The sequence below is a fragment of the Alexandromys fortis genome, unplaced genomic scaffold (assembly GCF_014885135.2).
Source record: "Alexandromys fortis isolate MF-2015 unplaced genomic scaffold, M_Fortis_MF-2015_v1.1 scaffold_187, whole genome shotgun sequence".
In the NCBI taxonomy this organism is placed as follows: domain Eukaryota; kingdom Metazoa; phylum Chordata; class Mammalia; order Rodentia; family Cricetidae; genus Alexandromys; species Alexandromys fortis.
Genome location: NW_026068088.1, coordinates 2,402,644 through 2,416,183, shown reverse-complemented (window position 1 = coordinate 2,416,183; position 13,540 = coordinate 2,402,644). Strand labels below are relative to the sequence as shown.

At 44.3% G+C, this 13,540-nt stretch overlaps 1 protein-coding gene across 1 annotated transcript in view; it reads right to left on the bottom strand.

Annotated features, from left to right (window-relative positions):
* Positions 1-457: 457 nt before the first annotated feature.
* Ildr1 (immunoglobulin like domain containing receptor 1) overlaps positions 458-13,540 on the bottom strand; it is a 35,033-nt gene continuing 21,950 nt past the window's right edge. Inside the window, 3 exon segments of the mRNA XM_050122391.1 lie at positions 458-1,191; positions 4,689-5,479; positions 5,679-5,810. Of these exon segments, the coding sequence (XP_049978348.1) occupies positions 1,150-1,191; positions 4,689-5,479; positions 5,679-5,810 (965 nt within the window). The 3' untranslated portion in view covers positions 458-1,149.

The window sequence follows — 13,540 nt, the reverse complement described above, 5'->3', positions numbered from 1 at the left end:
TACTTCTAATTATAAGTCTGGAGAAGAATGGATGGGTTGATACACTTAGCTCTAGATTGAGCTCACAACCATATAGACAGGGGTATTGCTGATTTTTTTTTTTTACAGTATCAATACTGTTAGAACCACCTCATTCCAATCTACTCAGAGAAAGCCTACACATCAATCATAAAAATATCTGTGAACCATCCATATGGAAAATGGAAAGCAGTCATAGGCCCTGTTACAGGAAGGGCTCAGCTATTTCTTTCTGGGACTCTTGAGCAGCAAAGCCTGCCTACATGCTAATGCTTGGGAGATCGCAACCCTGAAGCAGTCAGTAGTCCCAGGAGAAGGATCATTTCAGAACTTTGTATAGTGCCTGATTCTTCTATGAGATTTACTGGGGTAGAGGCTTAAATCAATGAAGAAAAGTAAAGATCCAAGGTAAAAAAGCAGATATTTCCTTGGGATGGAATCTTTGGTCCATTACATTTATTTTTCTTGTTTACAGCTGTGTAGTGCTTGGAGGTACTTAAAGTGATCTTAGCATTATTATAAAATATAAGAAAATAAATTAAGTGTAGGGGAAAGTGCAAGAAAAAAAGAAAAGAATATGGTTGGTGCAAAACTGCTTCCCTGTGATTGTTCAGAGTTGCAGTTAACAGCCCGTGAAAGGGACAGGGCTATAGAACTCCTGCAGGCAGTAGAACTTGAAACCCAGAAATGCTCAGGACCACAATGTGGAAAAACCCTCAAGAAGTTCAAGAGAGGGACAGGAAGTTTCCATGGGAATTTACCCATAATATTCCATAGGTTTCCTGTTCCTGAAACATGTTTGATTTCTTCTTAAAGAGTCCTGAGTTGTTATTATGACACTGCCTTGGTCCTGAGTGTCATGACCCACTTGAACACGTGGGTCACTATGTTCCCAGGGGATCACATCCTAGTTAGGGTCTCTTACAAGTCAGAGATTATGTAATACAAAGAGGGCATGATCAAGGGGGGAGCTTGCTATTAATCCCATAAAGTCCTGTTTTGAAAGCTCTTCTATTTGAGTCTTATTCCCAAACTGTAAGACACAGATGTGTTGTGCCCTTCCAACGCAGCTGGCAATCTTGGTAATGCTGAGGACACGAGGGATCCAAGAGACAGCACTGTGCCTGGAGACTAAATGACCACACTCCGTCCACTATGGGAGCTCTCTCTCTCCTGAGGAATAAGAACACAAGAACTACAGTCAGCCCAGTCTACAGCCCAAGCCTGTAACACCCAAAGTGAGCTGGTCCAACCCGCCAAGTGGAGGCTGACTACTTCTTGACCTTTCATGGTGCCACTTTCTCCTCTCGATGGCCTTCCTTAAGCGATGACAATTTCCGAAAATTTCTAATCTTACTTACTCTTTCCTCACTGTCGTTTTTGTAATATCTCCAAGTCTTCAGTAGATGGAAGAAAAGGCCTGCTTTTCACTTACTAGTTAGTTCAAGATTTAGTGCAAAGACAGCTCTGCTCCTTATTTATACTCTGAGCAATTCCTCCCCAACCCTTTCATTCCGTTTCAGACTCTAGTAGTCCTCTTAAATTATTTTTCAGACTTTTCCTGAACAAACTCAATAACTTTCCTTCGACAGTTGTTATTTGTGGGTCTGTTGTGTGTTTGTTTTTCCTTCTTGATAAGGCAAGAATTGTGGTTTATGCTACTCAAACCTCTCCATGTCTTTCAGGGAGGGGGATAATTTTATTGCATTTTTGCAAATTTATAGCTGGAGTTCAGGAACGAGACCATCTTCTTATTTGAGAAGATAAATACCTGCTCTATGATGAACAGTCATAGATATTGCGTGGGTATGTGCATCAGATTGCTTCAAAATCTGTTTCTCAGTATTGAATGAGTTTTCAGGGCCAAGGGTTCTAATCTGAATACTGTGCCAGAGAACAGTCAACACCAAAAAGGACTAAAGGGACTTTGTCCAGGAAGACCTTGGCATGTTCAGGGACACTCAAAGTAGAAGATCGCAGATCTCAATACAACTTTAAAACAAAACAAAACAAAATAAAGAACTTAAGACAAAAATATAATCCCTGGTAGTCACTACAGAGCATTTGAGGTTAGCGCAGAAGCAAACACCGTGGCTTTCTTCTCACTAGAACAGACGTATGTGGGTCAGGCTGTGAAGATAATACCAGAGGGTCTTGGAGCTCATTCTATTAGGGTGAGATTGGAAAGAAAGATAATCTGAAGGAGGCTAGGGACACTGGGCTCATTCATTCTGAAGCCACCGGAGTGGAAAGCTTGAAGTTCCTGCTTTGCTTTCTCTGAGTGAAAAGGCCACCAGCTAGGGAGAGCTCAGCTGGAGTCAAGCTGAGCAGGCGCTGCCACAGCAGAAGGTTTGTGTTTTCCTGGGTACTGAGCAGACAGCACCTCTTGCCTGTTTTAGATGGCCAGGAGGTTAGGTGCACAGAATCCCTAGATTGTGTATATTTATTAAACATTACTCTTGAGAGAAAAGGTGCCATATGAGCCTAAAATATCTATTTCCTGTTTCTCTGATTAAAATATTTTAATGGACATTTCTCAAAAATAGTAAATAATTATTAAAATAGTTTAAGGAATATTTTATTTAAAGTTATGGTAAATCTGTCACTGATAAAGCCTGACTTAACAGTGATTACATATTTTTAATGTAAGGAATAGAGGAACTTCGAGCGCTGCTCAATCAAAAGTCACCATCTAGTGGCCTAATGGTGCACAATACTGAAAGCAGCGAGCTCCAGTGTCTTCAGACATCTATGGAGGAAGCATTGAGCACCAGCACAGAGTCTCCTTCACAATAAAGCTACAGAGATACAAAAATGCACCCTTTAAATGAACCAATCTGCAGTCAAGCTTTGGTCCTGGACTTCTGGCCACTGACAGAATATAAGTAGAAAGTTGGATGCAATTAAGTGATAATTCTAAAAAACAAACTCAGACAATGGGGAATTTTTTTAATTATTTGGACAAAATCTTTGCTTCTCAAGGGTAATTTTATAAATAAAAATTATGGCAGAATTGCTTCTTATGTACCTCTTAATTTTTTTTTTAAATATTGATACTTGGAGAAAATTGATCACTAGAAAGCATTATTGATCTCAAAAATTGCCTTTCATCTGAGGAAACAGTGCGGGTTATTGAAAAAGCTTAAGAACCAGAGGGCTATGTTCAGACTTGGACTTCATTCTCTATTGCTATGTGTTCTGCCTTTGTTACTCAGCCTTTCCGAGCCGCATGAGGCTAAATGAATCAGGACTGCCTCAGTGTCTAGAACATAATGTCTTGTACCCTTCCTCTTATATTCCAAGGCTTAGAAGGAGCTAAGTAAGTTAACTGGATGAAAAGAAAAAGAAAAAAGCAACCTAAAAGAAAATAGAGCTCAGATATTGGAGGCAAAACTTGAAATCGCATTTTTTTTCTACTAAAAGGAAGAGGCATATTTAGATATTATATTTGATGGTGGTTCTAGATATTCCAGCTTTAACTGGTTCTGTGCTTTCTTCCAGGATTTGTTCTATTGACCTTATCATGTGTGGATGAGCTCACTCCTTAAGCTTCAGCTAAGACAAAGAGGTTCATGAGAGACCAGCCCAGGGCAGAGGGCCACTGGCACACAAATCTCTTAACTCAGAGGCCGTCACAGTACAGGGCTGCATGGGGTATACGACATATGCAAAATGTACACAGTTCAGTGCCCAGGGCTGGCAGGAGCTGCTTTCAATACTGCAGATCTTGGCACCCACAGGACACCTGTGAGCTGACACAACTGCCATTGGTGATTTCGGAAGCACCCGATGGGCTTCACTGCCTTCCTCACGCCGCTCCTCCACCTCAGCTGGCCCTAGAGAAACACCCTGCACCTCACCTTCCCACACATTTGATTTTAAATGTGTGTGTGTGTGTGTGTGTGTGTGTGTGTGTGTGTGTGTGTAATGGTAGGTATGTCCTTCAAAGCCCCTAAGAGACTGCTGTTCTTCGATTATGGCCTTCCTCTGGGACTTCCCCTCAGAGCTTCCTGAGACCTGCCTGTCTCAGCAGAAGAAAAACGATGAAAAGGTTTTGGCCTGAGAAGAGCTATTCATTGGTAGCCCATAAATTGCCTGAGTAAGTAGCTCATTTACATTTGAGCAATGGTGGAACATTTTCATAAAAACATCAGCTGGCACTTGGGTGGGGTAATTGTACAATGATGTCTTAAAGTCATGGTACTTCAGAGACGGGGTTTCGGAAGGTAGATCAGGTTGGCCTTGAACTTGAGGCAGTTTTTCTGTCTCAGCCTCCTGAGTGCTGGGATTACAGGCTGGGACTAAAGGTGTGTGCCACCATACCTGACTTAAAAATCATGCCTCTAAAAAATAAAAAAATGCCTGAAATGCCAGAGGCGCTTATGTCCTGTGTTCTCCTGGGTTTACTCCTTAGACTGCTACACAGTGGCCAGTACCTTCAGTGTTCACAGCACTCTAAAGTTTTACTCCTAAATGGGATGCAAGCCCTGGGCCTCTTCTGCACCCTGCACTGACTCGGCCCTTTCCTTCCAAAAAAAGACAGTGTGCCCCATCCTGCCCCGACCGTTATGCAGAAAAGGACTTTGCAGGGTCTGTGTCAGCTGTGGACAAGATGCTGGCTGTGGGGCCAGTGACTATGCCCGACCCTCCATAGGATGTCCCAGGCTCACCAAGCGCCTCTCCACATTCCCTTTTTTCCTGTTGTTCTTGCCTGGGGTGACATCCAGTGAACGGTAGCTGGGTGGCTTCTCCTCAGGCCAGTTTGGGGATTGTGAACGGCGGCGATGGCGGCGGTGGTGGCGCTGGGCACCCCAATTCCTGGGCAGTGACTCTTTCTCCTCTTCAGAGCTCCAAGAACTGGGGCCCGAGGGCAAGGGAGGTGAGTAGCTGCGGTGCCTGCGTCTCCCATGCCTCTGGGCACCTTCCCGGGGCTCTGGACGTCTGGGGGGCCAAGGGGCCTCACTGGACGAGGGGCCTTCGCTCAGGCTGTCCCAGTCTGACCAGGGCATGGAGGACTCGTGGGGCCTAGAGCGGTGGTGCCTCCCACTCCAATGGGGGTCCAACTCCCTTCTCCCTGGGACCCAGGGTCTGATCCCCCGATCCTGGAGCTCTTGGAGGAAATCCGAGTGATAGCGCTGCCTCCGGCCCTCACTCGGATCCCAGTGTCTAGAAGAAGCAGGGTTGAGCCGCTGCTGGTGTGAGGAGCTGCTGGTCCTGGAGGACAGTGGGTCTCTGATCAGCGGGGGCAAGTGGATGACTCTGCGTTCCACAACCTCTGCAGAGCCCAGGGAGGACAGCATGCTGCAAGGGTAGCCAGATTTGGTTCTGAGATCGGGAGGCTGGCCTGGGTTCAGGTTCCGCAATTCTTTCTCCAAATATTCCAGAACACCATTGGGCACTGGAGGGTGGGCAACCGTCTGGGTCATTGGCATCTGCGGAAGGCTGGACCGTAAAGACAAATCTGAATGGAAGCAAAGATAAGGCGTACTGAACTGCGGTCCCTAGACATCCTTCTAGGAACTAGCTCTTAAAGTGGCATGTTCCTTAGCAAGATTCCACTCCCTCCCACTCCACTGGGCATGCAGCTCCTCTGTGAGCGGGCCATAAGTCTGCCCTCTCCCTCTGCCCTCTTCCTCCCATGGCTTTCTGGCAAAATTTACCTCGCTGCAGCAGCGGGTTCATTGCATAAGATGAAACTGGGGAGCTCCTGTCCGACCCCCAGTACAGGGGTTTTTCCATCCTCTGAGGACCTAGGGCCTGAACCTGCTTCGTGTAGCGGTGGCGGGCCAGGGCTGCAGGGGAAGAAGGAGAAACACAGACCCTTAGCCAGTGAGAGTCCCCCACCTCCCACCTCACTCGGTGGTCTGTGCTTCCAGCTTCTTGCCTTGGAACCCATTCTTAGCTAATTTGCATGGAAGCAAGAGTTAAGGGAACCGGCGACTCTGGTAGGTCTTTAGCAAGGGATTGCATTTCCTATATTAAAGACTGCATCTCTCACACCCTAGGGAGGTCTATTTTTTAAAACTCAACTCCCTAGCCTGAAAACATATCCTCCCGTCGCTCGCTCTCCAGGTCACCTGAAGAGCGTAGGCAGGTGCACGCATATAAACAGTCAAACTTCAGGCTGCAGAGAAAAGCCCCACAAGCAGAGGCTTAGAGGAGACTACGAATCAGGGCTCGTGAGCCTGCAGGACAAGCTCAGGGCTGTCTGTTCTGAGGGGAAGAACAAGGCTATGGTGTGATGCTAAAGCGTGTTTCCAGCTGCTCCACCAGCCCTGGGTGAGGGAAACCGTGTGGGGGAAGGCCCGGGATACATAAAGCTGAAGTGAGCTGTAGCGGAGCCTTTCTAGGCTTCTCCTTTACTAGCTGCTGGGGCTTCCCCCAATTAGAGATGGGACAGGCAAATGGAAGGGAAATATTCCCTTATTGGAGAAAAGACTGTGTAAAAAAAGCAACACAAAGGGTCTATGAAATGTCCCTTGGGTCCCCTAGGTGTGGCTGTTCTGAAGCATGCACTCTGCAGCAAGTGCAATAAAAGTACAAACACTTATTTGTTTTTGTTTCCATTTTGAGGTAACTGCGGGCAAGTCCCATTTGACTCCCAAAGACTCTGCCTGTCCATGCGTGGAACAGATGCATGCTGCTATGCAGGGTGATGGGCCCCCACCCTGGCGTCTCAGCGACTGCAAGGTTAGCTGTAAACCAGCCCAGCTCTGCCTTGGTCTCCCTCCAACACTGAAGAACAGGGCAGAAGACAGGGTGGGAGATCTGCTGAGGCCCTTGAGAGGCCATCTCCCAACACAACAGGAAATGGTTGCCACAGAGTCCCCCAAAATGTCCAGTGCTCCAGCCCTATTGGTATGTCACAGCCCAGCCAAGAGGAAATCAAGTGCAAACGCGAAACAGCTCCTAGAGTTGCCACACCTTAATACCAACCCACAGTGCTCCAGCCTCAAAGGGGACAGGGGCAAGCGCTTAACAGCCCCTTCTACTGGCCACTATCAGCACACCAAGGATTTTATGTAAAAACAAACAAACCTTTCTCACAGCCCCCGCCCCCCCCAACCTCCCAGCCTCTGGTTTGTTAAAACAGGGTCTCACTCTATAGTCCAGGCTGGCATAAAACTTCATGATCTTCCTGCCTTGCCTCCAGAGTACTGAGATTACAGGCATGAGCCTCCATGCCTGGTCTGGAGATGTCTTTTAACATGGGAAATAAATGAAGTTGAGATGACAAAAGTCGCATTCCCACCCAATGCTTCATCGTGGCCTGTGGTGTGCTGTAGTCTGAGAAACCTGAGGGTATGTTAAGGTTTCTGTCAGCTTGGAGCTGGATTCTGAGGACTCAAGGAAATTCTGAGAAATGGGAACATGGGGGTAGCTTCTTTAAATAAAGGTTTTGAGGGCCAGACAATTCTAGCTGTGCAACTTGAAGCTTTTGGAGTCTCCGCAGAGTTGCTAGCATTAAATGAGGCAAAACATATGGCACGCCTGAAAAGTGAATCAGTAGATAGAAACTCTCATGGTTATAACAAATCGTTTCTTTGGCCTTCGCTCTAGGAGAAACAAACCCACACATCTAAACAGCAGTAATCTTTGACTCCCTCCAAGGGAAGAGCCAGGGCATAATGTGTAAGACATCTACTAGGGACAGACGTGACAACACTTCACCCCCCTCTGAAACCACTACTCCCTTTCTCCCCTCCCCCATGTCCACAGAGACCTTACAACTTCCCTTGGCCAGGAGGCTCACCATTCTTCCCACCACCTCTTTGCTGTCACAGAAGCACGCTTGTTCATTACCTTCCTTCTACCCTGTGACCCCCAGGCCTTTGTATTTTCTGACTGGCTTGTTCCTTACCTTCCTTCTACCCTGTGCCCCCCAGGCCTTTGTATTTTCTGACTGGCCAGTCCTCGCATTAATGCCCTCAGCAGCTTCAGGGAACCCCAGACCCCTTTTAGCCTCTGGAAACCATGAACAGAGGCATCCTGGCCCCAGCCAAGCCATGGGGCCTCAAAGGGTCATCTTCAGAGCCAAGCCATGGGGCCTCAAAGTGTCCTCTCCAGGATGGGAACCATTGCACGATTTTCCATCACACATGTCTTTCCTCCTCCTATGCACCCCGCTGCTCAGGTCCCCATGAATTTCTAGCTGATTGCATCTTCTTTGCTAAGGGCAGGAACTAAACTAGCCCTCACAGGGAGCCAACAGCGCGCGGTCTAGATCAACAAGGTCTATCTATGTAATTGGAGAAATCTCTCCATGCCTCACTCTCTCCTGGAGACAGACAGAGAGAGAGAGAGAGAGAGAGAGAGAGAGAGAGAGAGAGAGAGAGAGATAAGAGATATTCTCTGGAGAGGGGAGACCAGTAACTCAGAGATATGAGGAGCTTCTCTAGTTCTTGTATTAAAAAAAATCAGTCTCAGTTTCAAAAACTTTCATCTCTAAGTCCTATGAGGGTTGTTTACCAACACTAGGTGGATTATCTGTATCTGTGAAATCTTAGGACCACTTTTAGTGGTCTGTCTAGCCGCCATGTTACAACTCAGGAAGGTGGGAGCTGGCTGGGGAAATGGGCTGTGATAGGAGGGGAGATGATCTAAAATCTCCAGCATCCTTCTGCAGGTTTCCTTCTGCATCAAGCACATTTGTTTGCTTGTAGTATTGGGATCAAACCCAGAGGTCTCATGAAAGCCACGAAGCTATGCCTCCAGCGCTGGACTTTGACTTGCAGAAACTGTGGCAGGCTGTGGGCTCCCTCAATTCTTCTCCCTCATATGCTGACCATCCTCCACATGTAGTGACCTCTCTCTCTAGAGGTCAGGCTGCCTACACTCTTGTCTCTTTCTTTTTGAAGGATAGCCCTTTCGTGGTAGACTTAGTTCTGCTTTCAAAGTAACACCACTCACTCAGGGTCACCCACTTCTTAAGTGCGGCTGCCATTTATTCCCATTTGGTTGTCTGCTTATAAACATCCTTAGGGCTTTCAGGGTCTAGAAATAAAAACAACACAGCTTCTTGCTTTCTTTCCTTAACCATCCCTGCCCCTTTCCGCCATTCATCTCATTGCTGAACTTGTCAGTAAAGTCAAAAACGTGAGCTTGTCTGATCAAATCCAAGGACCTTAGCTGATGGCCTGCAGCTCTTCATTTCATGGGTTCTTTTAAATGAGCAAGCTCCAGCCACCGAAGAGAAACCAAACCTTTGTTTCTCAGCTCACTGACCACATGCATACATCATCCATGCCAGTTTTGCCCCAGTCCTGCCTGCTTTTAATGCCCTGTAATCTAAGGTGTCATCCTGTGAAGACTTATCTCATCTCACATGTGACTACTCCCATGACAGTGACTTCTCCATGGCTTCTGTCCAAAAAGCTGAAAGGTAGGAAGCTCCATAGACTCATGTTGAGTACTTTGCTATTCTCTCCTCTTCAAAGAATTTATATAGCCTCAGCTAGTCCACAGAGGCTGTGGCAGTCCCTATATGGGACACCACACAGACACAAATCAGAGGCTTAACACTGTGCAGGTGACTGCTACTTCCCAGCTATGAGACTTCTCTGACCTTGCCTGTTAAACAGTGAGGACATATGCCTTTGGCGGGCTGTGGTGAGGATTCCATGAGGAAGTAGATACAAAGGGCACACATCTGGCACACATCCAATGAAAGCTATTTCTCTTTTCCTGTAAGACACCACTCAACCTTGAAGTGCTGAAACCAGACGCAGATCACTGAGCTGACATCACAGATTGAGTTGGGTGTCTGTCATCATGAGCAATTCATCAAGTCTTCCTTTCAAACTGTCTTCTTCCCCATGGACCATGATGACAAGAGTGCTTATCTCTGGGGACTTGGCTTAGTTGACTCTTTTTTTTTTTTTTTTTAATTTCTCAGATTTTCTACCATGTGGAACTTTACAGGCAAATCAAATGTTACTTGAAACAAATACATAAAAAGAAACACTCCCAGTTAAAACAGTTGATTCAACTCCTATCTCCTTACTAAGGAAGGAACTTTATAGGACATTTAAGTTCTTTTGCCTTTATCATCCATTCTGCAACTTAAATTTTAGGGCTTTTATAGTCTTTCTGTGTGTGTGTGTGTGTTTGTGTTGTGCAGGCATGCATGTGCCATGGCTTATGTGGAAGCCAAAAATCAGTTTTCTCTTTCCACCATGTGGGTCTTGAGGACAGGACTCAGGGGGTCAGGCTTGGTGGCAAGCACCTTACCCACTAAGCTATTTTGCTGGTCCAAAATTGCTCTTTTAAAGGATGAAATTTCAATCCAAAGAAAGCTTATGCTAAGAGCTTCTGTTCCTTCTCCTCTTCCCCAGCACAAGCTTCACATCACCTGGGGAAGTCTGAGAAATACACATTCTAGGGCCCTACTCCCCCAGACCCATTGGGTCAGAAGTCTGGGAGGGAGGGACAATAACTAATTTTGACCAAGACCTCTATATGATTTAGTGTGAGCTTCAGTTTAAGAACTAATGCTTCGACTCTCTAGGCCATGGTTCCTAGAGGCACATCCCATTCCACCCCCCATTCAGCAAAGCCCCAGTGACCTGGGAGCAGCCTCTCTACACCTCCAACCACTCTCAAGGTCATCTCCGACCACCAGAGTCTTGGTCCCGCCTACACCTGGAGGAGCTTCCGAAACATATCAGCATCCACCAGAGGCATGGCCAGCCTGCATTAGGAGGAAGAGTGATCACCCAAGCCACAGGCCCCACATGTACCAATTGGAGGAAGATGGACCCCTTGAATCATAGGCCCCACCCACACCTACTGGAGGATGAGATGGGCAGACAGATGGTAGTGTAAGACCACATTCAACAACATAAAGAGCAACATGCACCACCAGAAAATAGTGGTTCTACAACAGCAAGACCTGAACATCCCAATGCACATGAAGCAGAAGAAAATGACCTTAAAAATAACTTTATGAAGATGATAGAGTTCTTAAAGAGGAAATAAAAAATTCCCTTACAAAAGCGGAGGAAAGGCAAAAATTAGAAGAAAACATCAAATCCCTTAAAGAAAGCAAAGAAAGCCAGGAAAAGACAAACAGGTGAACAAAATGGTTCAAGACTTGAAAACTGATTTAGAGGCAATAAAAAAACCCCCACAAACCAAGGGAATTCTGGAAATGGAAAATCTGGGTAAACAATCAGGAACTACAGTTACAAGCAACTAACAGAATATAATAGCTGAAAGAGAGAATCTTGGGTGTTGAACATATGATAGAGGAAATGTTAAATGCAACAAACTCTTAACACAAAATGTCCAGGAAATCTGGGACACCAAGAAAAGACCAAAACTAAGAATAATAGGAAGAGAAGGAGAAGTCCAGCTCAAAGGTACAGAAAATATATTCAACAAAATCATAGAAGAAAACCTTTTCAACCTAAATAAGAATATGCCTATTAAAGTACAAGAAGTTTACAGAACACCAAATAGACTGGACCAAAAAAAAATGTCCGCTCATCTCATAATAATCAAAACACTAAAGATATAGAATAAATAAAGAATATTAAGAGCTGCAAAGGAAAAAGGTCAAGTAACATATAAAGAGAGACCTATTAGAATTACACATGACGTCTCAACAAAATCTCTGAAAGCCAAAGGGTCCTGGATAAGCATTTTGTAGACACTAAGAGACCACACCACAGATGCCATCCCAGACTACTATACCCAGCAAAGCTCTCAATCACCATAGATGGAGAAAACAAGATATTCCATGACAAAACCAGATTTAAACAATACCTATTCACAAATCGATCCCATCCCAAAGTACTAGAAAGAAAATTCCAGCCCAAGGAATCTAACTACACCCACAAAAAAACACAGGCAATAGATAATCCCATACCAGCAAGACCCAAAGAAAGAAAACACACACACACACAATACTAACAACAACAACAAAACCAAAAGTAACAGGTACTAATAATCACTGGTCATTAATACCTCTTAATATCAACAGTCTCAATTCATCTATAAAAAGACACAGGCTAAAAGAATGGATATGAAAACAGTATCCATCCTTTTGCTACATACAAGAAACACACCTCAACTTCCAAGACAGACATTACCTCAATGTAAAGTTTTGGGAAAAAGATTTTCCAATCAAACGGGCTTAAGAAACAACCTGGTGTAGCTATCCTAATATCTAACAAAATAGACTTCAAACTAAAATTAATCAAAAGAGATGAAAAAGGACATTTCATATTCATCACAGAAAAAAATCTATCAAGATGAAGTACCAATTCTGAACATTTATGCCCCAAATAAAAGGCCCACCCACATTTGTAAAATAAAAAAAATTACTAAAGCTTAAATCACACATGAAACCCCACACACTAATAGTTTGAGACTTCAACACTCCACTCTCACCACTGAACAGGACTGCCAGACAGAAATTAACAAAGAAATAAAGGAACTAACAGAAGTTATGACTCAAATGGACACCTATAAACATTCCATCCAAACACAGAAGAATATACCTTCTTCTCAGTACCTCATGAAACCTTTTCAAAAATTGACCACATATTCAGTAACAAAGCAAACCTCAATGAATACAAAAAAAATGGAATAACCCCTGTATCTTATTGGATCACCATGACTTAAAGTTAGAATTCAACAACAACACTAATTTCAGAAAGCCCACAAACTCATGGAAACTGAATAATGCTCAATTGAATCACCCCAGGGTAAAGGAAAAAAAATAAAAAAATTAGAGACATCCTAGAATTCAATGAAAATGAATACACACATACCCAAACTTATGGGCCACTTTGAAAGAAGTGCTAAGAGAGAAATTCATAGTGCTAAGTGCCTACATAAAGTCTCCCAACCAAAAACAGCCCAGGGCCAGATTGTTTCGGCACAGAATTCTACCAGAACCTCAAGAAATTTCACATTAGTGATTTAGCAACACACCTGAAAGCTCTAGAACAAAAAGAAGCAAACTCGCCCAAGAGGAGTAGACACCAGGAAATAATCAAATTGAAGACTGAAATCAATAAAGTAGAAACAAAGAAAGCAATACAAAAATCAATGACAGAAAGATTTGATTCTTTGAGAAAATAAAAAAGATACACAAATATTTATCCAAACTAACCAAAATGCAAATTAACAAAATCAGAAATTAAAAGGGGACCATAATAACAGACACAGAAGAAATCCAAAAAATTATCAGGTCATATTTCAAAAATTTGTACTCCTCAAAATAGAAAAATAAAAGGAAATGGACAATTTTCTGGATAGGTACCACATACCAAAAATAAATCAAGAACAGATAAACAATTTAAATAGACCTACAACTCCTAAAGAAATAGAGGCAGTCATCAAAAGTCTCCCAACCAAAAACAGCCCAGGGCCAGATTGTTTCAGCACAGAATTCTACCAGAATTTCAAAGAAGAACTAATGCCAATACTTCTCAAATTGTTCCACATAATAGAAACAGAAGGGACAATGCTAAACTCTTTTTGCAAGGTGACTATTACCCCGATACCCAAATCA